Consider the following 23,270-nt stretch of genomic DNA (forward strand, 5'->3'; position numbering starts at 1 on the left):
ATGGGAGCACTCTCATTTCAGCAGCATGAAGTAGTTGTACTTCTCTTTTCCACACTGGCCAGCATTCCAACCCATACATCATGGCTGAGCTAATCATGATCTTATACATTTTGCTCTTTAGTTTAATTGGCACATTCTTATCACACAGAATTGCCATCAATTCCCTCCATTTGCACCTAGTGCTGTTCATGCAACTGCTAGCATTCACATTCTTATTGTAACTCAGTACTATTTTTATTGGTTTCTTGTTGTCCCTTTTAATGCAGCCTCACATGTATTCAGTCTTCTCTTGGTGATTTATAAACAATTTTCTTCTAATGCAGCCCTCTGTCTTTCTAGATATCTTCCCAACACAAAAATGTCATCTACAAAAAGCATGTTCCATGGAGCTTCTCCCCTAATCTCCTGCATCAAGGTGTTCATTACAATCACACTTAGGAATGGGTTTAAGATTGATCCTTGATGTAGACCTATTCTCATAGTGAATGGCTCACTGCAGCTGCTTCTTGTTGTTGTACTACTCTCATACATGTCCATAATATCTGAACGTACGCCTCTGGAAGATTGTGCGACAACAGGCACCACCATATCAGTTCTCCAGGAACTATACTATAAGCCTTCTATAAGTCCACAAACACTAAATGCAGTTTCTTGCATTTCTTCCTGTACTTCTCCTGCATTATTCCCAAACCCAAATTGGTTGTTGCTTACTTGGTAATCTAGCTCTTCATGAAGTCTTTTCTTGATAATTCTTTCCGACCATTTCATCATTTGACTCATTTTGATGGGTTTTTGTTATATGTATTATATTGATTTATTTATTTAGATTTAAAATAAAAGAGTCACTTATTCAAGGCTCTACGCACGCTAAGGCATCATTAACAATACAATAAATATAATAAAATACTAGCAACATTAATCATTTCACCAAGAACTCAGCCAGCCAAGCACTTACAGAAACTCCTTTCCACCCCTTCATCATTTGCATACCCCCCTCAGTCCTGTCCAACAAACGTATCAAACTCACCTATGCCTAGTTTCCAAATGATTTATTTAAACAATAAAACAAACGATCAATTCCGAGATGACACATCCCATGCAACATCAAGCAACCTCACCACCTTATCTTGTGTATTCCTTCTTCTGCAGCTAGCTCCCTTCCTCAAAGCCTTTAAGGCCAAAAGGGCCCATCATGATAATTTAGTCTGACCTCATTCACATTGCAGGCCACGGAACCTCACCCATCGACTCCTGTAATAGGCCCATAACCACTGACTGAGTTGTTGAAGTCTCAAAAACTAACAGCAACATTTTTCTTAAGTACATCAGAAGCAGGAAGCCTTCCAAACAATAAGTGGGGCCACTGGATGATCAAGGTGCTATCGGAGAATTCAAGGAAGACCAGGCCATTGTGGAGAAGCTAAATTAATTCTTTGCATCAGTCTTCACTGCAGAGGATTTGAGGGAGATTCCCATACCTGAGATTCTTTTTAGGTGACAAATCTGAGGAAGTGTTCCAGGTTGAGGTGCCAATAGAGGAGGTTTTGGAACAAACTGATCAATTGAAACAGCAATAAGTCCCAGGACCAGATGGTATTCATCCAAGAGTTCTGAAGGAACTCAAATGTGAAATTGCAGAACTACTAACTTTGGTATGTAACCCATCACTTAAATCTGCTTCTGTACCAGATGACTGGAGGATAGCTAATGTGACACCAACGTTTAAAAAAGGCTCCAAAGGCTATCCTGGCAATTACAGGTTGCTAAGCCTCATTTCAGTACCAGGCAAATTGCTTGAAACTATAGTTAAGAACAGAATTATCGGACACACAGATGAACATGATTTGTTGGGGAAGACGCAACACAGCTTTTATAAAGGGAAATCATGCCTCACCAATCTATTAGAATTCTCAGAGGTTAACAAAAATGTAGACAAGGGTGATCCAGTGGATACAGTGTACTTGGACTTTCAGAAAGCCTTTGACAAGGTCCCTCACCAAAAGCTCTCAAGCAAACTAAGCTGTCAAGGGATAAGAGGGAAGGTCCTCTCATGGATCAGTAACTGGTTAAAAAACAAGAAATAAAGGGTAGGAATAAATGATCACTTTTCAGAATGGAGAGAGGTAAATAGCGGTGTCTTCCAGCGAGATCAGTGCTGTTCACCATATTCATAAATAATTTGGAAGAAGGGGTAAACTGTAAGGTGGCAAAGCTTGCAAATGATACAAATTACTCAGGATAGTTGTGTCTAAAACAGACTGCGAAGAGTTACAAAGAGCTCTCACAAAACTGGGCAACACAATGGCAGATGAAATTCAATGTTGATAAATGCAAAGTAAGAAACATTGGAAAGCATAATCTCAACTATATAGACTAAACGAGGAGGGTCTAAATTAGCTGTTATCACTCAAGAAGGCATCATGGATAGACCTCTGAAATCACCGGCTCAATGTGCGGCAGTCAAAAAACCATTAGGAAATGGATCGATAATAAGATGGTAAATATCATAATGCCATTATATAAATCAATTGTACGCCCACACCTGGAATACTGCGTGTAGTTCTGGTTGCCCCATCTCAAAAAAGATATATTAGAAACGGAAAAAGTACAGAGAAAGGCAACAAAAATGATTAAGGATATCGAACAGCTTCCTTATGAGAAGAGATTAAAAAGTCTGAGTCTTTTCAGTTTGGAAAAGAGATGACTGAGGGGGGATATGATAGAGGTCCATAAAATCATGAATAGTGTAGAGAAAGTGAAAAAGGAAGTATTATTTACCCCTTCACACAGCACAAGAACCAGGGGTTACCCAACAAAATTAATAGGCAGCAGGTTTAAAACAAACAAAAGGAAGTAGTTCTTCACACAATGCACAGTCAACCTGTGAAACTTGTTGCCGGGGAAGTTGTGAAGGCCAAAACTATAACTGGATTAAAAAAAGAATTAGATAAATTCATGAAGGATAGATCCATCAATGGCTATTAGCCAGAACCTCATTCTTCTGATGGTTAGAAACCTTCACCTAATTTCAAGCCTAAACTTGTTGATGGCCAGTTCATATCTATTTGTTCTTGTCCCAACAATTGTCCCTTAGTTTAAATAACACCTCTCCCTCCCTGATGTATCCTTCCATAAATCTTCATAACAGTGAATAGCAACAGGAGCACAGTACTTTTGAAAATCTGAACATTTATTTAGGTACTTGAGTACGGATTAAGGCACTAACTTTAGGCATCTATTTCATTAAAACTGTGGCCCTCACCTTTATATATGAGTTTTCATTAATGAAAATAGTAGTAAACTTTTTGGCTGGGATTTTCAAAGAAGCCTAAAGGATATTTGCCCAAATCCCATTGAATTTAGGTGCTTAACTCTCTCAGGCTCCTTTGTTAGCCTTGATCCTACCCTACAACAGATTAGCCACTCTACAACAGAGTCTGTAAAATGTGTCACTTCTGGAAGACTAGCATCCCAGATAAGGTCTTTGTAATTTTAAGGCCAGTGGGTACAATAATAGTGTTTGAAACTCTCTCTGCCACCCCAACAGGCACTTGCCAAGCTGGTGTAGCATCAATTTTCCCATGTCATCATCACTGATCTCAAATCTGACCTGACTCCAGAGATAGGAGTTGATTCAGTTTTAATACTACCTTACTCCTGAGCTTCTCGTAAGCAGAGAACGCCAATCCTGTCTAATTAAATTGTCTGGGTTTTTTGCAATCTATATTTCTATTCAATGAAGACACTGAATTTAGCCCACTGAGCAGATTTATATTCCAACAGCAAATCGGATCAAAAAAAATAATTATAGAAAAGATCAAACCATCTCAGATACAGAGAATTTTAACAGAGCACTCCTCTGACAGCGGGGATGAGATGGGGGGAGGAGTGGTGACACAACTCAGTTTTTGCATATGAACACAGCATCCTGACTATGCAAGATGTGAACACAACTAGGAGCATAATCATGACGTGTTACGTGCCGACGCAGTGACGTATGGGGTCACAAGGGCCCCCTCTTATTGCCACCCCTGGCTGCATATATCACCAGTAGCAGCATCAAAGAGAGGGGGCAGCCTCTATGGAGTTGCTACTACCCCCTTCCAAGCAGAGTCTTTGCTCCATGGTTCCCAATGTGCTGGCCTGCACAGCTGAGCTAGCATGCCAGTGCAAGTAATCTGCAACAGATTTTGGGCTGGCACAGATTACCTTACCTTCCCCCTGGAGCAAGGCAGGAATAATGCAACAGATTGTGACTCTCCAAGTCACAGTCCAGACCGTAGTCTGCTCCTGGGACCAGAAAACTATGTGCTGTCCTTTACTCAGAGCTGGTGGCAAACCCACAAACCAGCCCTAAATTCAGGAAAGGACATATTGTACTACCCTTGATGTTGTACACTTAGTGTACATTTATAGTTCAACTACCCTTTCTAGAAAGTCATTGTTATTACATGGAACTCTTGCATAGTCCTTCATACACATTTTTTCTCCAAGAAAAAGGAAGTATTTCCAATATCTAAATGATGTGTTTTATAAAGATAGCTCAGCTAGTTGTACGTGCACAGAATTGCAAGTCAGGAGCTCCCATGTTCTAATCCTGATTTGTACACAGATTTCCTCTGTGGCTTTGGGCAAGTCATTTAACACCTCTTCTTTCATTTCCCCATCTGCAAGTGGAGGATCAGGAGACTTACACACTTTAGAGACGAGCTGTGGAGACTAAGGTTTATAAAGTCCTTCGAAGATGAAAGGCTCTACTTAAGCGCTAAGTACTACCATTATTTTTAATTGGGGCATTTTTGGATTGTAAATTTAGAAATAAAGATAGAAAAATTGAGATTCAACAAGAAAAAAACCTCAAAATGCAAATATTCAGTGAGAGACGGAACACTGAGAAGTAGTAACAGTGAAGGAGCCCAAAAGGACAGCAAATCACACATGGTTTAGCAATGTGGCAACAGCCAGCAAAATAGGCCAATGTCAGATTCTCTCTCTCTCTCTAAATCATGTATTGTCCCATCAGCCCGTACTTGGGACAGAGGGTGTACCTCTGTTCTCCGTGCAGTTGCACACATAGAGGCATCACATCATAGAGCAGGGAGGAATTTCTCCCCATATGTCTAATGCCAAGTATATACTAACGAGTTAGATCGACCCAGCTATGTCACTCAGCGGTGTAAAAGATCCCCACCCCTGAGCAGCACAGTTAAGCAGACCTAACCCCTGGCGTAGACAGTACTAGGCTGATGGAGGAACCCCTCCCGTTGCCGTAGCGAGTGTCTATACTGAAGTCCTACAGTGGCGCAGCTGTGCCGCTGTAGCAGTTTAAGTGTAAACCTAGCTTCACTCAACAGAAAGACTCCCAAGGACTTCACTGGATTAGGTCAGGGTCTTTCTGGATATGGTGCAACCATTCCTAGGGCGCCACTGTCGCATACCCAGAATACCAGACATTCCAGCACTTCCAGTAATGGTATGGGCCCACCCCTGCCAGTGTGACCTTGCACTGTGAGTGTGAAGTCATGCTGCATGGAGGACACCATTTTGAAGAATGCGCCACCATGCCCCCCACTGGTGAGACTGCATGGAACACCATTTTGAAGAGCGCGCTGCTCCAAGCACCACCAGTGTGACATCAGGTTGGTGGGGGCGGAGTAGAGCACTCTTCAAAATAGTGTCCCCCATCTGTGACCCAAGACAAAAATCATGTCTGATTTTGTCTCAACACCAGACAGGGAACCACAGAAAAAAAGAGAACTGTCCGGCTTAAAACCGGACAAATGGCCTGCCTAACCACACCTGAAACAGTGAAAAAGATCTAAAAGCTGGAGAATGCTCAGAAAAGTACTGCAAAAATGACAGAGGAGGACAGGGAAGGATTGACGGAAAATTTCAAGCAGCAGATATGCATACAGTAGTTTGATTACTTATTTGAACCCCATGGAGTGAGAGAAGTTATTTAAGGTGTTAACTAGGAATTACTGTCTGAAATATACGAAGGAAAAATCCAGACTGAATATTAAGGAAAATTTCCCAACAATCAGCTCTACTATTAGATTAGAAGAGTCTCCCAAAGGAAGCTGTGGAAACTATTGCTTGGCACATTTAAGGATAGAATGGATAATGCGGTAGAAAACACAGTCCCGCATTGGCAAGAGATTGGGACTTCAATCCCAGCAGGGATCTCTGGGTACTATTACAACAGAAATATTAAACACAGTAATAATAATTCTATAAAGTAGCTCCCATTAAAGGGTTTTGTACAAACACTTCTGAGTCCGGTGAATAATTGATCTTAGCAAGCTATGAATCATAGAATATCAGGGTTGGAAGGGACCTCAGGAGGTCATCTAGTCCAACCCCCTGCTCAAAGCAGGACTAATCCCCAACTAAATCATCCCAGCCAGGGCTTTGTCACTTTGACTTGAGTCTCAGTTCTTCCTTACCTAAGGATGTTCTGCCGAACTAATTCAAATTTTGGAATGTTCTCGTAATGTATGATGTCAGTGTGAAGTGGTGGTTCAGACAGCAAATAAGGCCTTGTAAGGGATGGATGCATAAGAGTATATCCTAAAAAGAACAAAATACGTGTTTAGTACAAGTTTTGGTTCAGTATGTAATAAGCAGAGAACATAAAAACAAGTATACTGATGACATGTATGAAAGTCCTCCAATTTACTTAAGAAACTACCCTAACAGTAACCATACCATTACATCATAAAGCAGTTTACTGCCAACAGAATTTTAAGAACTTGTAAATTAACTCAAACAAAAAATGACTAAAATGACCATGCCATAAAAAGTGAAAAAGCTTATAATATAAACAAAAGCTACAGTTTTGGCTTTCTGGCCTACAAATGTGAAAACAATCGATTTCATAGCAACATTTTTATATCAAGACCCTGTACAATAAATGCAAACCATAAATCTGCTTATATACAATTACTGTTAGACAGAACTACTCAAACAACTGACACACAATCTGTTGAGAAATGGCACTGTTCACTTTATCGTTCTACTTACAATTAAGGAGCAGAATAAGGAGTTAGTTTTCTACAGTCTAATTTCACCAAACAGGAAGATAGTGTATTTATGTATCTGAACCACAAAAATCACCTTTATTGTCTATGAGAAATGTGTAGGAAGCCAAAGAATCTTGATAATAGGTGACATCCTCCAAGATATATGCCAGGTTAACATCCACTCCCACAATCCCAAGCAGCATGTTTCCAAAGTAACAAGGTTTACTTACAGTCATTATCAGACCTTGAGATAAAAGGAAGAGCACAGAAGGCATTAGCAATAATGAACTTGCCAGTTAATTAAATATGAAGTGTGTTCTTCACCAGTTGTGCTAAATAGAAAAGAGGGGACGTTAACTTGTGTAACCAGGTGACAAAAACATCCTCTGTCCAGCAAGTTCAATTTTCAAGAAGTTGCTACCGTACCACGTAGGAGTATTTTCAAAAGCTAAAATTAAAGACTTAGCAAGCAGGCCCCGATTAAACTCCCAATCAAGTCAAAAGACTCCCACAGGTTTCAATGGGTGTTAGATCAGATCCATATGTAGGGTTCCCTTCCTAAGTCACAGTGCTGTGGATTTCACTGAATATGCATAATTCAACCCTCTGTACAAGTTAAGGCAGTTTTAACCCATTTGTTGCAATTGTTTCCCTAGGACCATGTGACATGGTGACCCAGTGAAGCACAAGTAGTGGTACTATGATCATCTGACTCAAGAAATGCTTTCAGTGATAGATGTCAAACAATGGTAATGCTTGAAGCTCATGGTTAAACAACAGCAATAAAGATAACAGAAGCTCTACCAGTTCTGACATCTCTTACTGACAGCACTTCTGGAGTCAGAATATAGAACTGCTGCTAGCATTTAACAGTAAAAATATGGGAGTCGGGGCTTGGCGACAGGACGGAAGGCTGAGAAGGGGAGGTTGAGGAAGCATGTGAATTATGCTACAACATATTAACATAATATCCTCATATTAGCCACTTTTTACTTATCTGGTGGTGAGTTAAGAAGGTATATTGAATATACCATAAGTTATTAAAATTTACATTTTCTGTCTTCATCAGCACACAGTTAGATGCCTTAGGGACAAGAATGTGAATAAATATAAAAGGACATAGATTCACATTGTTTTTTCTTTTTGTATTTTTCTTAAAGTCTGCATTTTTACTTTTTTCCCCCCATGCAGCTATAAAAATTTTAACAAAAATAAAAAAATCTTACTTGTAAAATATCAATTGGGATGAATTTTGCTCATCTGATTATATATGCAGTATGTTAGCCTCTTCTTACTTAAATCCCAACAGGCCACTGTACTGGGTATTATAACCAAAAGCATTACAATGGTTTTTAGAAACCTCTCAATGCCTGAGGTAAAAATATAGCAGTCCATTTCTGTCTTACTTTCTGTGTCATGACCACATGGAAACTCACTCACCCTTTTAATATAAAACAAATATCAAATTCATCTCCATAAATGAGGTTTTTTAAAAATAAAAAAACCATGCACATTCCTAATTATGTAAGCCAAATCTATTCAATTGTACCATTTATAATCCTTATGTTGTACAACTTCTCCACTATGCTTGGATGTGGATGTGTGAGAGATGAGTGGCAATGCATCATGCAGAGTGATGAGAAAAGGACAAACTAGGCTATCATTCTGCATGAGAGAAGCACGTCCAGGAGCAATCTCAGCACACACAGAGGACTTCAGACTCTCAAGAGTCACTCTGATCAGGTGGCAAATAAGGACAACCTGCCTGAGAGGTCTGAAAACCCTGCTGAGCCATACTCCTCAACCCCTCCTCCATAACATCACACAAAAGAAAATGGAAAACAATGTCCGGAGAAATGCAGGAGCTGTTAAGCTTATTAACTCTAATAGTAATTACATAGCACCTGAAATCTTCAAAGCACTGGGAAAACACTAATGTCATTCCCAACTCCCCTATAAAGCAGGGCTTTTTTCTTCTCACTTTACAGAAGCATAAGCAGAGGCAGAGAAGCACTGCTTTATAGGCTAGGTCGTACTCTGTCTCACAATGACAATCATGCCAGTGCAAGAGCCTATATTAAAGGCCCTCCAAGTCCCAACTCCTCCCATAAACATATGAAAGGGGCCACATGTGGAACGCCATGGCCTTTGCATCCCTTTGCACTTTTTATGAGGGCTCTGTGCAGGACTGGCTGCATGTATTTTGCGGTCCTAGGCAAACATCTACACATGCCCTCATCCCCTGCATTATTCCATCTGATCTCACTATTGCATCCAAGTAAAAAAAAACATGTGAACATTAGGGTTTATAGAGGATTTAAGTAACAGGTCAGATTTACGTCCACAACCTCGATATGTCAGCATAAAGCGATCTATAACTGGTGGATCTGGGCAATGTATTGGGAGAAATACTCCACTGACGTAGAGCCATCATAGAGACTCCGATTCCATCCTAAACCTGCCCCCCCCCCCGGCAAACAGGGTGTAGTAACCAGGATGTTGCTGCTGATCCCTGGCTTCCAGAATGGCCATTCATGCCAGGGTTCAGGCTGCTCTGTCTTGTGCTGAGGATAACCACATTCCTCAGTCTTTTCTGAGCACAGCTTAATCAGAACAGAGAATCTGGTCAAATAGTTAGCAGTTCCACCAGATATGCTGGGTCCTTCCCCAACCCTGTATGACTGCTAGAACCTTCTGGAGTCCTACTCTTCCAAACCCGGGAAGGTGTGGGGTAGAGAGTCCAGAGCAGTTGCTAAACTGTTCGGTGAGATGCTGCTCCATACCTCAGCTACTGTGGGGAAGGAAGGAAAAGGAAGAGGAAATGGCCAGCAGGAACAACCCCTCATGAAGCTGTGTTCATAGCTCCAATATCCGAGGAAGGAAGGGAGTTTTCGGCATCTGACAGGAATGCCACTTCCTCCATTATGCTGCCGTATGCACCCCTGTGGTCTGCTTAGAGGGCAACACCAGCTCTGAATGGGCCCGCTGGAGTGCGAGGGGCCCCATGGCTGCCATTACAGCCTGGAACCATGCTCCCACAAACCCAGAGGAGTTTCCTACACAAATCCAAATTACTGAGGCTGTATCAGTATGCCCATGAGAGACAATTTCACCCTTCAACTTAAATCCATTAGCTGTCACATTACCCACACTTTCCATAAACAGGCCCCTGTGAGTGTAAAACTTTACATGTAATCCCTGCACGAAGGACTTAATTTTACTTCCTTAGGGGCAGACCTAAAAGCACCTCCTTATCTGTTGGTTAGAAACCTGGGGGATGACAGACAGAAGCCTAACCTCTGTTTTTTTTTTACCTGCTCAACTTCAGATTTTCTAAGCACTTACCATCTCCCATTTCATCGGAGAAGGGCAGACTGAAGACCGCCTCATCAATCATTCGATTGGGGAGGTTTGTATAAAATCGACCCACTGTGGTTTCCAAGTTACTGAGCTGGTTCAAGACCATCATACTCCCCTTGATCACAGGTAAGGCAGTTCGATCAGGCACTCCATACTTCACTGAGTTCTGTTCTGCCAGATCTCGGAGAAATGCCAGTTCTTTTAATCCTGTCACTCCCTCTGAAAAAAGAGATATTGCCAGGATAAGGGAGGAGAAAGTAGGAAATGTATTTTTAGTTGAGTCTCTTACATCTTACTCCAAATTAAAACTACAGTACAGTACGTACTTTGTGTTGCCAACTCAGGCAGGTAGACTGAACATAGAGAATGCCTATTTAAGTGGAAGTGTGGAGTACTGTTTAGTGACTAATACTGGTGGGGTGAATTATAATGTAGGTATAATCAGTCACTAAAGGATTTAAAGGTGTCCACTCAGATAACTGTTCCACTGTACAGAAACTCAAGATGCTTGCTCCCATGTCACTATTTAGATATTTTTACCATTATTTTTTTTTTTTAAAACAGAGAGCTTTGTGTAACCCATTGTCTCCCACCAGTGACTAGTCCAGGTAGAAGTTTATGAATCTGCTATGCAGCCTTGGAGTTAATAGACCTTGTCCTTTAGCTCAAGCAACAGTCTCATGCTTTTAGAAACAGATGTGCCAGGATTCAGTCCCTGCAGATAACCTAACAAAGGGAATTCTTGAAAGTGGGGACCCAAATGGGGATTTGAACTGCTATACAGCCATACAGTGTGTTAGTGTGGCTTGCATGCAAATTCTCCATGGCCAGGCATAAGCTTCCCTGGATGGGGTGTCTGTGCAACCCATGCTAATAAGACAGTCTACTGCTTTCTGTGCTACAGATATTTTTGAAAAAAGGACTATGATTCCACTGGGTCAGTGTGCGTACATTTATATTTAACTTTACTCTTGGCTTAAGTCCCAGTTCAGCAAAGCACTGAAGCACATGCTTGACTTCCAGCTCAGACTTAAATCCCATTGATAGCAATAGGAGCTAAACACATGCTTACATGTTTGCTGAATTGGGGCCTTAATGGGGAAACTCTTCCAAATTCAGGCTTGGTGTCAGAGGGTGAGGCTCCAGCAAACGCTATAGTTACACCATGTATTGAATTTGCCCCATGGTGCTAGGCATTCAGCAATTCAGGCAACATATTTTAATCAGCTCATTTGAATTCTGGTTTGCAAACATATGACTAAGTAGTTTTATGTCCCAGATAGGAAACTGTTATAATCTGGGGAATGGCCTCTGGAGTCTAAGGGCCAAAACTCACTTTTGACCCTTTCAAACAGACACAGAACAACACTGCATTGTGTTACTAGAGAATTTTAATCTACCAGAAATTTGGCACACATTTCTTACCGTTCATGAGTGCATAAGTGAGAATCATAACTGAGTTATTGAGGAAACTATTTTCTTCATTGATGACACGGAGAGTAGCCTTTTTATCATCATCTGAAGCATCTTTTGATGTAATCCCAGCTGACAGGTAAATTACGACCATATCTGTAACTAAGCAGAAATATATATGGCAGACAGTATATTAGATTCCAATTTACTCGAGACATTCAGTAATGCAGTAAAAATCCTTATGTCAGTAAAAGAAGATAAATGTGAAGTTATCAACAACCTTATTTATAAGAGTTTCAGGTATCTGCAATGGATGAAAATACTCACTGTGTGGTTGTGAAGGCCTTTATAATTCCCAATGCACTTTCAGTTCCCCCAGTTTCAGCTACCAAAGATTCACGGGTTTCAGCTCACACATTCTAACACACTATATAGTTTTCTAGTCCTAGGCTGTGACCTCACCAGATTTCTTGGGCTAGACAAGTTCTGTCCTGGTCAGAACATGGAAGGGAAACATTCAAGGAACAGTGTCCTGCAGAAAGTTCTTTTAGTGATTCAATGTGGTGACACCCCTCTCTTGAGAGGGACAAATTCATCCCACATGGACAGTCCTGAGCCTTCTCTTAGCTGAGACCTAAGGTGCATGTAGTTACTCAAGGTCCTGTGGCAGGAGTTGGGGTGTTAGCCTCCAAAAACAAAATTTCCCTATAGGTAATTACATTTTGCCTACCTTAGCTCTCCATGCCATTTTTGCTGGTTGGAGTATTCTTCATTTTTTGTCCTACACTGATAAATAGGGAAATGTCCCATCCCAGGGATGGATGCACTTGAGTGATTCCTGTTTTTAAAGAGCTCTTGGTGGCTTTCCAGATAATGTGGGAGTTGTGTGGAGGCAGTTGTCAGCAGCTGCCTGTAAAAGTAACTCTTACACCTCCATTTGTACTTTGGCCACCACCTGTCTGTGATCACCCACTATGTCTCCCACCTATTCCCAACATGACTTGACATGAGATGACTTCTATGTCGGCATTCTGGCTGCCTAAGTGAATGGGTATACAATAGTAAAGTGGGGGAAAGAGATTCTTACATCCTCACCCCCTCCTGTGCTGGGGCAGTCAGAATTTAATCCATAGCTTATGTGTTTGTACAGCTCCTAGCACAATGGGGTCCATGACTAGGGCTCCTATGTAGTATGGTAATACAAATAATAAACACCACCACCACCACTTGATCTTTGGGATCCTAAAGGGTGGAAGACTATGGATACACAACATTGTATGTTAGAGGTAGTATAACATTTGAAGAATAAGACACGACATGTACTTACCATTCATCACTAAGTCATTTTGCCCTACTTAGACTGAACACATATCAACATATTTTTCAAGCTGTAAAGAATGTCTTATGTTAACGGCCTATCTCAAAGACTCAAGGAAATTCAAATCAATACTTACGCTCCATCCTATACTTCAGCATTTAAAGCATCTTGTGTATCAGTTAGGGATCATACATTGGTCCTACAATACCAAAGCACACTGGAGCATATTACTGAAAGACTGCCAGCTTACCTCTGAATTTCCTTGCTTTGGTGGAAATGTCAGGTCTTGCCCGACTGATTTAAAAAAAAAAAAATTTTGAACATCAGTTCGCTGTTGTGTGTGTTCTGAACTAATAGCCTGAAAATGCTTTAAATCAAAAGTGTTTTTTGATGCAAAGAAGCACCTGAAACTTCTATTTTCCTTTCCTTTTTTATTTATTTTCCCCCTCCCCTCACGCCTACTCTTTAACTAGAGACAGCTTTTAAATTTAATCTGGTTAAAAAAAACACTCCTCCAAGAGTATCCTCTTATTTCTGGGAAAGATTTTATGAAAATTATTAACCTTTATTTTCAATCTACACCACAGGAGCTGTGTGCTGCTGTTAGGGGCACTGAGATACAACTTTACTTTTTTTATTGCTAGCAAGGGTGATAAAATATAGTTCTCTGTGCTAGGAACCCATGCTTTAGCCTAGGCTATAGCCAGTTCTCCTATACAGTTAATGAATCATGTTTTCCTTCCTACAATAGCACTGGAAAAAAAACAAACAAAAATTTTACAATACAAAGCCCTTAACTCTCCCAAGAGCTCGGTCTTTAAATTTTCTCCACTTGTGCAGCAGGCTGTGCATTACTCGTCCACCTGGAGCGTCCTGTAAATCCAGGAGCTACAGGAGTTCTGTGGCTGTGGTGTATATATACCATTTGCAAAGCACTTTACAATACTTTGGGATTAAAGGCACCACAGGAATGTAAAATAATTACTGAGCTGCTGGTGACACCAATATAATAGATATTGACAGCAGGCTGGGGAACGCAGAAACATCCATCTTTTCAATATAATTCTTATCTTACACACCAGAAATGCCTCAGTTTTTTCCATTATTAATTTACTTTTCTGCATGTGAATGGTTTCTCTGACACGCCTGCAGATCCTGTTAGGGAACAGGGCGTTAAAAATTCACAGTAAAAAGGAATAATATTATCTTATTTCTTTTTGTACCAGAAACAAAGAATAGACAAGAAGATTGTTTACAACAAAATGGAAGTGCATCACACATCCTCTTCTCAGCCTGTCGCCCAGGCTCTCAGGTTTGTTGTACACATTATAAATCTTTAAAATTCTTTTGTTCTTACACATAGCCAGAGAAGGAGAGCATGTGCACTGAACTTTGAGCTTCAAATAATGTGTCCTTATGTACCAGTGCCTAAAATAAAACGAGTATTATGCGTGAAACTGAAATAAATCCATGTGTTTTCACACTGCAGAATATGCCAATGTCTTCTATTCCCAATACACACAAGCAAGAATCTATTGCCAACGTTCTTTGAAATAACTAATGATAACTAAGCAAGACTTACTCCAGCCAACTTCAGCTGCATTAGATTTGTTATCACCAGGCCGCTACCCTTCCCTCACTTTGTCAGAAGTTAAAAGCCTTGCCTGTTTGAGCTGATCTAGACATAAATACAAGATAGCATCAGATAGGTTGGACTTCTAGCTCAACAGATCCCAATGCTTATCAATCTAGAGGAGTACAAAGTGAAATGGGAGCACAGTTCACTTCATTCCTCTGGATCGAGCACTAAGCTCCTTAGATGTGTGTTATTACTTTCTTTTCTTAATAGTAAGTTTCAGTTAAGGGTCTCTCCAATGCCCATTTGAAATAATGGAAAGACTCCCATTCACTTGAAGAGGCATTGGACTGAGTCCTTAATGTACATCCAAAATCAAGCTGACCAAACCCCCAAATTAGCCCAGTTTCTCCACCCCACACTGGCACTGGGAATGTGGAAATGGCTGAGGAAATGTGACAGTGCTTGATTGCATTCAAATTTAGAATTTGTTCGATCAGTTACTAAAGAACACAAGTCTTAACTCCCGCCCTACCTAAAAAAAAAAAAAAAAAAAGCCTTCTGGGCAGTAGAATCTGCCACCCACTTTCCCCTCTCCGAGACATCTTTGTTAGTTTGGCTATTGTGTATTTATTTTTGAAGTCAAATAGAAAGCATAGGACTAGATATGAGTAACTCTACATGTCTTTACACACAAAAATTCAAGCAGATTTTCTTTGATGAGTGAGAATACAGTTAAGCCACTCCGAGACATACATATAAATATCATATCATATTTCAGACACAGTAGTTGTTCTCTGTGAATGGTTTTTTGATAAGAAATATTGATATGTTCCCAAGGATTTTACATAGCCAGAGCACATCTGTGCAAATGGGAATTTTACCTGACAGTCAAAGAAGTTTGCTGTGCTAATGATTACCATTAAAAAGGATCCACATCTGGGAAATAATTCAAAGATCTAGCAACTCATCCCTATAATTACATATTACAGATAATAAGGGAGGTAAAGGACAGTGGGTGGAAGAAGCAAATGAAATGTAATGGACAATTTTAACAGCCACTAAGTACGTGGATTTAAAATCCAGTATATCCTATTTGATCAACATGGTAAATACTTTTAATAAGACACTGCCCTGCCCAGGCTTCTGCCTATGTGAGCAATTCAGACAAAAAAGAAATACGCAAACTTAAAAAAAATAATAGAAAGGTTTGTATAAAAACAGACTTACTTCCTTGGAGTTTTGTGCCATTGTTTGTATTTCGTATTAATTGAAAAGCCTTTTGAAATCCCACTGCATGCTGGGTAGGGTTGTCAGATGACTTTATGCTGCTAACGAAGGCGGACATCTTCCTTTTTGTCTCACTAGTGGCAGGAGACAAAAATGTCTTATAGCACTGATCCAGTGAGCAGGTTCTTACTGAGTCTGCCACAGTTAGCACTGAGATCTTAAAAAAGAGAAGAAAATATATTGGATTATTTTACCATTTATAATTCCTTATGTACTGATATAGCATACACAATGATAAGCCAACAGAAAAGTTTCTGTGGATTTAAAACCAATTGTTAAAAAATAAAATGCTTGAGGCATAAATCCATCACATTTGAAAAGGATTAGACTTATGCTGATTAAGGTAAAAAGAGACTTTGGCTTTTTTTCTCAGATGAAATCTGCTTCATTCTGCTCACACATAATAGTTACCATACTCTCATAGGCAAAAAAAAAAAAAAAAAAAAAATCTAAGCAAGCTATAGATATCTCAACCCAAAATCTGCAGAGAGCATTTTCAATAAATCTCCAGTGGCCACAGAAAAATGAAGTGCTTGTAGAAAAAACTAGGAAATTTCCACAGGCAAACATGATGAGCTCTATACTAACTTACTGTACTTTTAATATTTTATTGAAAGTGAGCCAAATTCACAACCACTTTTTATCCTGTAGATAAGTTAAAGAAAGCAATGATAATCCTTGCACTATTAAATGTATCAGTAAGATACAGTTTATGAAGTGGCATACTTTATTATGAGCTATGACTGATGCAAAATTAGTGACCAAATAAAAACACTGCTGCATACCACAAGAGCCATAAATGTGTGCCTGTAAAACAGATTTCAAAATTACCAAGTTATTGCATAATTAAAGTGTTGTTTTAACTTATAATAAAAATTTCCCCTTCATATAGTCCCTGATTCAGCAAAACACTTAAGCACATGCTTAACTTTAAGCACACGCTTAAGTGTTCTATTACATTGAATCCATAGTACCTTCTACCATAGGATTTGAAAACTCTTTCCATGCACTAAGTCTTATTCCTATATTATGGATGAAAAAAATTAGGGCTGAGAAAGGGAAAGTGACCCCAATGCTATGCAGAATGTCTGCAACATAGCTGCAAAATGAAACCCAGCCCCTGTGCTTTAGCCTTCCTCTTCTCTTATCTAAACTCTCTGGGAGCTTTGCAGACATTAATTATGTTTCACACCATCCCCGTAAGGTAGTGAAGTAAATTATCTTCATTTCGCAGCCTGGAAAATGGTCTCAGAGGTTAAATGATTTGCCCTAGGCCACTTAGTGTGCCAAATGGTAGAGTAGGGATTAGTACACAGCTCTCCTAACATCTGGTCCTGTACCTAATGCACTGTATCACAATGCTTTCCATTACAAAAATGGTTACAAAATGTTTCCTAAAAAGCTGAAAGCATTACAGATAAATAACTCAGAAATAGGATTTTGTTTTAGATAAATGAAAAAATGAAAATGTAAACAACCCCCCGCCCCCCGACGATGGTTAAAACTAAGGAAAGATACACTAGTGGCTTAGTGCAAACTCACCTTATCATGTTCATCTATAGAGCTCAGAATGACCTGAGCTGCATCTTTGGCAATTTGAAGTTGTGTCTCTGTGACTGAAGCCCCATGGTCCACAATGATAACTATGTGTTTAGATTGGGGTCTAACCGTAGAGACGTAGACAGGCCTGAAATGACACAAACATATTGACATCATGATGACCTCTCAGCGTACAGTTTCCATAGTAGTTTACAACTGAAAAGAAAAAGAAAAAAAAAAGGAACAATTGCTTGGCATCATGAAATTTTACATTAGCGAAGAATACCTTGAAAACTTAACCTGATGTGTTTACGAGTAGGGTTGCAGGGCTAGGAAGCATTAGTCAGGTAGCAGGGTTCAGAGAGAGTGAGATAAGGTCCTTGCCCCAATGAGTTTACAATCTAAGGTCCAAATCCTGCAACCACTTAGTTTTTACTTCCTGCTTTTGAGTAGTTCCATTGAAGTCAAAGGGACGATTCACGCGAGTCAAGTTAAGCTTGCACATAAGTGTTTGCACGATTGGAGCCTAATTTCAATGACAACTGACAAATGACAGGGAAGAAAGGGGCTGAGGAAGGACAATAACAAGGCCACACAATGACTGTTTTGGCAGATGGACGTCCAGAGGTTCTGCAACCTGTAATTTTTTTAAAAGTGTATTAACTCAGTGACAGTCTGAACAAGTCCCCTGCACAATAATCAACTAAAAGAAGATTCCAGCTGCTACAGAATGATCCACACAACTGACACCGTGGCTCGAATATTTAGACCAAATGGTCAATTGTGAGTACCTGCAGATTAGGCACCTAAATCCTGATTTAGGCACTTAAATAAAAAGGGCTTGATCTTTAGAGATGCTGAACCCTCAACTCCCACTGATTCTAATGAGAGTTGTGGGCGCTCAGCACCTCTAATAATCAGGTCTCTTATTTTGGTGTCTACTTATGTAGGTGTCCAATTTTACGTCCTAATTTTGGAACATTCGGCCTTCGTTGTCAACGAGCAACTCTCTTCAGGCAGCGAATGACCTGTTTTGTTAAAGCATCAGTAGTGACAGTGTTCAGGGATACTGTCTGTAACTATCTCAGCAAACACAGCACAAAGATTTTGGAAACAGAATCGGTAAGAGTGACAAGAAGTAACTGCTCATGATGACAGGTTTCAGAGTAGCAGCCGTGTTAGTCTGTATTCGCAAAAAGAAAAGGAGTACTTGTGGCACCTTAGAGACTAACCAATTTATTTGAGCATAAGCTTTCGTGAGCTACAGCTCACTTCGTCGGATGCATTCAGTGGAATGGTATTTTCCACTGAATGCATCCGACGAAGTGAGCTGTAGCTCACGAAAGCTTATGCTCAAATAAATTGGTTAGTCTCTAAGGTGCCACAAGTACTCCTTTTCTTTTTGCTCATGATGAATGCTTGATGCAGTCTATCTTGGCCATATGGAGAGATAAATACAATACTGGATGTTTGCTGGTTACATGACAAGTAAAAATCTGTGCAAGCTGTGTATAATTGAGTTAGCACAGTAGGTTTGGTTTATCACAATGAGAATAAGGCTCCTGCCAGGAAGGGCTTTTCTATGAATGCATTGGAATGTAATGCACATAGGTCATGCTCCACAAGCCCTTCTTATCTGTGCATTTTTAAAGTGGATTATCAAAATTTGTCAAAGTCTGCTAAAAGGACTCAGCGTTTTCATGTATATGTTTGCCAACATCAAAATATACTACTTGGTGAAACGTTCAGATATAGTTTGATACCGTGAGGTATGTGAGAAAGATTTACCGAAGATCTCTTTTCAGGGTCTCAAAGCTGGAAGAAATTAGAAGGATCTTGAATAAGGAAGTCAAAAACAACAGAACCCTTTTTCCCTGTTAGCATAGACCTAAAACTACTTGACTTTAACATTGAGTTTGGGATCTAATTTTTAGTACATCAAAATCACCCACAGAAGTCCTTTAGAGGAAATGCAGAAGATTTTAGAAAAGGCACAAACTAAGTTTAGCTGGCACAAACCATTTCTTAATTATAGAACAGGCTACAGCTCTACCATTTACACACTACTTTTGATCTTCAAAGCACTTAAAGGTTAACTAGTTCATCCAACAAACCCTCTCAGGTAAGTACTGGTAAAAAATATTCCTAATTTACTTATGGAGAAATTGAAGCAGAGATTGAATAATTTGCACAAGGTCACAGAGGACATCTGTGTCAGATCTGAGATTAGAACTCAAGTATTCTTGGCTCTAAATCTTTAGACCACACCCTTCTCAAACCACAGTATGTTCAAACAAGCCCAGCTACTCAGATCATATGATGATGACTATGGGGTAAACACCTACATATTAGATTAGATTGCTCAATATTGACAGATAAGTAAAACACATTTTTCAGTCTCTATGATCGTCTCTTTCTTATATGGAAATATTCCTGTATGAACTAATATCTCCTCAGTAAGATTCATTATCCAGCATGATTAGCTAATATACAAGGAGAGAGTCAGGCGACTGGATTTTCTCAAAATACCACCACAAGGTGCCTTTTTATGCTGGCAAGCAAATTACAAAGCTGTAAGGTCTTCGTAAGTAGTCCATTACCTCCAATGTTAACCTAGTTAAAAAAAAATTTTTTTTTTTAACTAGGAAAATTCAGAGGCCTTTCTACAAAAGGGAAGTAGGCCTCAATCCTGCAGTCTCCAGACAGGCAGAACTTCTCATTACAATCAGTGGGGAGGTCCTTCGGAGAAAGGACTGCAAGATCAGGACCAATAACTGCATTACAGCACTTGGAAAGGAGTATACATTTCAAAATGGCTGATGTGAAATTCAACTGTAGGAATGACTTAACATTACAACCTTTCACCAGGTTGATCTATGCATTGGTGCTAAAATTCATATAGTGAAGGGCACTAGAGCCCAGGGAGGAAAAAAATTGTACTCAAGCTACTTTTCAACAGGATTACATCATAAACAGATTATTAGCATGGCTATCTGAATCATCCAACCACTTATTCCCTAGTTTATTGTTCAATTTCAAGTAAGTTTCCTAGCAGAAAATGAAGAACTGATTTTCTACCATCTTCTGCGCTTCTCTACCATCTACAAAATGTTAGCAGGCTGAGGCATTACTTACAAATGTTTACTGGCTGTTAAGGTTATTAAGCTGAAGCTAGGGAAAGGTGAGTGTGTTGGAGGGTAATCTTATTTTATCCTTCCAAGCAAAATCGCTACTGAAAGTTTGATTTGCTGATTTTTAGAACAACCTAAAGATTCAATTTTCAGAGTGATAGCCGTGTTAGTATGTATCAGCAAAAATAACGAGGAGTCTTTGTGGCACCTTAGAGACTAACAAATTTATTTGGGCATAAGCTTTCGTGGGTTAGAACCCACTTCATCAGATACATGGAGTGAAAATGCAGGAGCAAGTATAAATACATGAAAGGATGGGGCTTGCTTTACAAACTGTGAGGTCAGTCTAATGAGATAAATCAATTAACAGCAGGATACCAAGGGAGGAAAAAAATAACTTTTGAAGTGGATTCAATGTTCATGAGAATCCTCTAGAAAAGCAGGATGCTGGATTGAAAACAATATTTTGAGAATATAATTTAGCACTTGTTTCCATCTGAGCACAAAAGAATAAAATCATACCTGCTACGATGCTCGTAACTTCCCTTACACCGGAACTTGTGCGCTGGAAACACAGTAAAAATGCCTTCTTCTGAGCTGAAGTATTGCCATTTAATTCCTGGGTTAGACTTCAGATTGTCAGCAAGAACTATGGAGTGAAAAGGAAAAAAATGAATGGGACTGCAAAGGAAAGTCAAAGGAGACGTGTGCATTTATACATGGCATCTTCAAAATATCTCATGTTTACATGAATAGTTAGAATATCCAGAGTTATAATACCTAATGCCAACAACAACAGGTAGTAGTATTGGAAGGGAGATAAAACTTCATGTCTCAATCATGTGTGTTCCTGATTTAATTTCTAACATCCAGATTGTTCAGTTTGGTCATGTCCTTAGTGATACTTTAATATTTTTTGTGGAGAACACCACATTTTCCCTAGCCATTGTTTCACTGACAGAAACTCCACTTCTTAGTATACAATGAATTGATGTAATAGATTGTAACAGCTTCTTTAGCACACCTGGACATTTCCTTAGTACCTGCATTCTCCATACAATTCATAAAGCTGCTCTTTGAGCCATTGTGTCCATGCAGCTTCTCCTGGAAGACATCACGTGCATACAAAATATCCACTTTTCCCAAAGATGAATCCCCAACCACTCAAATCCTGGTTGAACATTGTCCCCTCCAAATACTCAGAGCACTAGTGCATTATTTTCCTACCTGAGGGATGATGGGAAGAGGGGCCCATAAGGCAGTAGAGGAGGAAGGAGGGTAAAGAAAGCTGCACAACCACCAATCCTCCCCACTGCAAACATACTACTTTCAAGCAACTACTTGAAAAACCTCCTGCTTTCCTCTCCAGCTCAGAAGAATGTGAGAGCAGCTCATCTGTACATGGCTACAAGAAAGCAGCCTGCAAAAAAAGCTTCACTTTGTTGCTTCGATACACAGCTTGGCCCACTCCCAGGAGCACAGGCAGCCTAACACCAGGAAGCCAGCAGGGGAGGAAGGGAGAGAGAACAAAAACACAAACAAAGCAACATTAGTGGGAAGAGGCACCCAGCAATGGGGGAGTTTCCACAAAAATAAAGTGGGAACCACTGCACTGATCTGTAGTATGGAGTGGTGGGGCTCTGAATTAGGAGGCTGTTTTTTAAAGTGATTGCCCAAAAATACACCTGAAACCATTAGCTCTTTTGTAGTCCTTTCACTTGAAAATGGCTGAATACACACACACACACACACACACACACTTTACAAATAAATCAGCACCACAAAAGTAAAATCCATCCCCTTGCCTAGCAGTACTGACTGCAAAATATTTATGACTGAGGTTACATACTTCTTGAAATTCAAGTTTGTGATGGAAACAACGATAAGCAAGTTACATGCAAATGTTATTATTACAAATAATATTTGGGCGGAAAATGTTCAGAGAACCTTAACTCAGGATGATACTGAATCCTACTTGTAATGGATACTATGTGTCTACAAAAAACGGAAGTTAAAAATTAAAGGGAAGATTATTTTTGTAGTTTATACATAAATCCCCCCATGCATTCTGGTCCATTAGAAAAAGTTCCTTTACTTTTCTCAGTGACAGATCATGAGTGTGCTGCACATTCTTTGTATCAAAATAGCCTCAAAAAGTAACTAATAGATGGCCAGTAATGAGGCTATGGCCTGATTTGCTAAAATCATCTGGCTTATATATTTTCATGATCTGGTACAAATATATTGTGGAACTTTCAGTAAATATGGTTCCCATCAGTCAGGGTTCAATAATATCTGGACCTGAGAATGCGCCAAAGGGATTAAAAGGATACAAGAAGCTTTCTCCCAATTATACCACACCCTCATTTGTGCAAGGGATGGACACCAGTGGTGATCCCTGAACCCAAGGACTGCTCCAAGCTTCCAGAAAATGCTTCACTATAGATAGGGCCCTACCAAATCCACGGCCATGAAAAACATGTCATGAACCATGAAATCTGGTCTTCCCCTGTGAAATCTGGTCTTGTGTGTGCTTTTACCCTATACTATACAGATTTCACAGGGGAGACTAGCGTTTCTCAAATTGGGGGTCCTGACCCAAAAGGGAGTTGCAGGGGGGT

The 23,270-nt window shown here is 39.8% G+C and overlaps 1 protein-coding gene across 1 annotated transcript in view; it reads right to left on the minus strand.

Moving 5' to 3' along the window:
* Positions 1 to 23,270, minus strand: part of CACHD1 (cache domain containing 1) — a 185,410-nt gene that overhangs the window by 37,143 nt on the left and 124,997 nt on the right. Inside the window, exons 5-11 of the mRNA XM_073357445.1 lie at positions 21,172 to 21,298; positions 17,522 to 17,666; positions 15,920 to 16,136; positions 11,808 to 11,957; positions 10,368 to 10,601; positions 7,117 to 7,266; positions 6,447 to 6,570 (exon numbers count right to left, since the gene is read on the minus strand). Of these exons, the coding sequence (XP_073213546.1) occupies positions 6,447 to 6,570; positions 7,117 to 7,266; positions 10,368 to 10,601; positions 11,808 to 11,957; positions 15,920 to 16,136; positions 17,522 to 17,666; positions 21,172 to 21,298 (1,147 nt within the window). The remainder of the gene's footprint in view (positions 1 to 6,446; positions 6,571 to 7,116; positions 7,267 to 10,367; positions 10,602 to 11,807; positions 11,958 to 15,919; positions 16,137 to 17,521; positions 17,667 to 21,171; positions 21,299 to 23,270) is intronic.

The sequence above is a fragment of the Lepidochelys kempii genome, chromosome 8 (assembly GCF_965140265.1).
Source record: "Lepidochelys kempii isolate rLepKem1 chromosome 8, rLepKem1.hap2, whole genome shotgun sequence".
Classification (NCBI taxonomy): Eukaryota; Metazoa; Chordata; order Testudines; family Cheloniidae; genus Lepidochelys; species Lepidochelys kempii.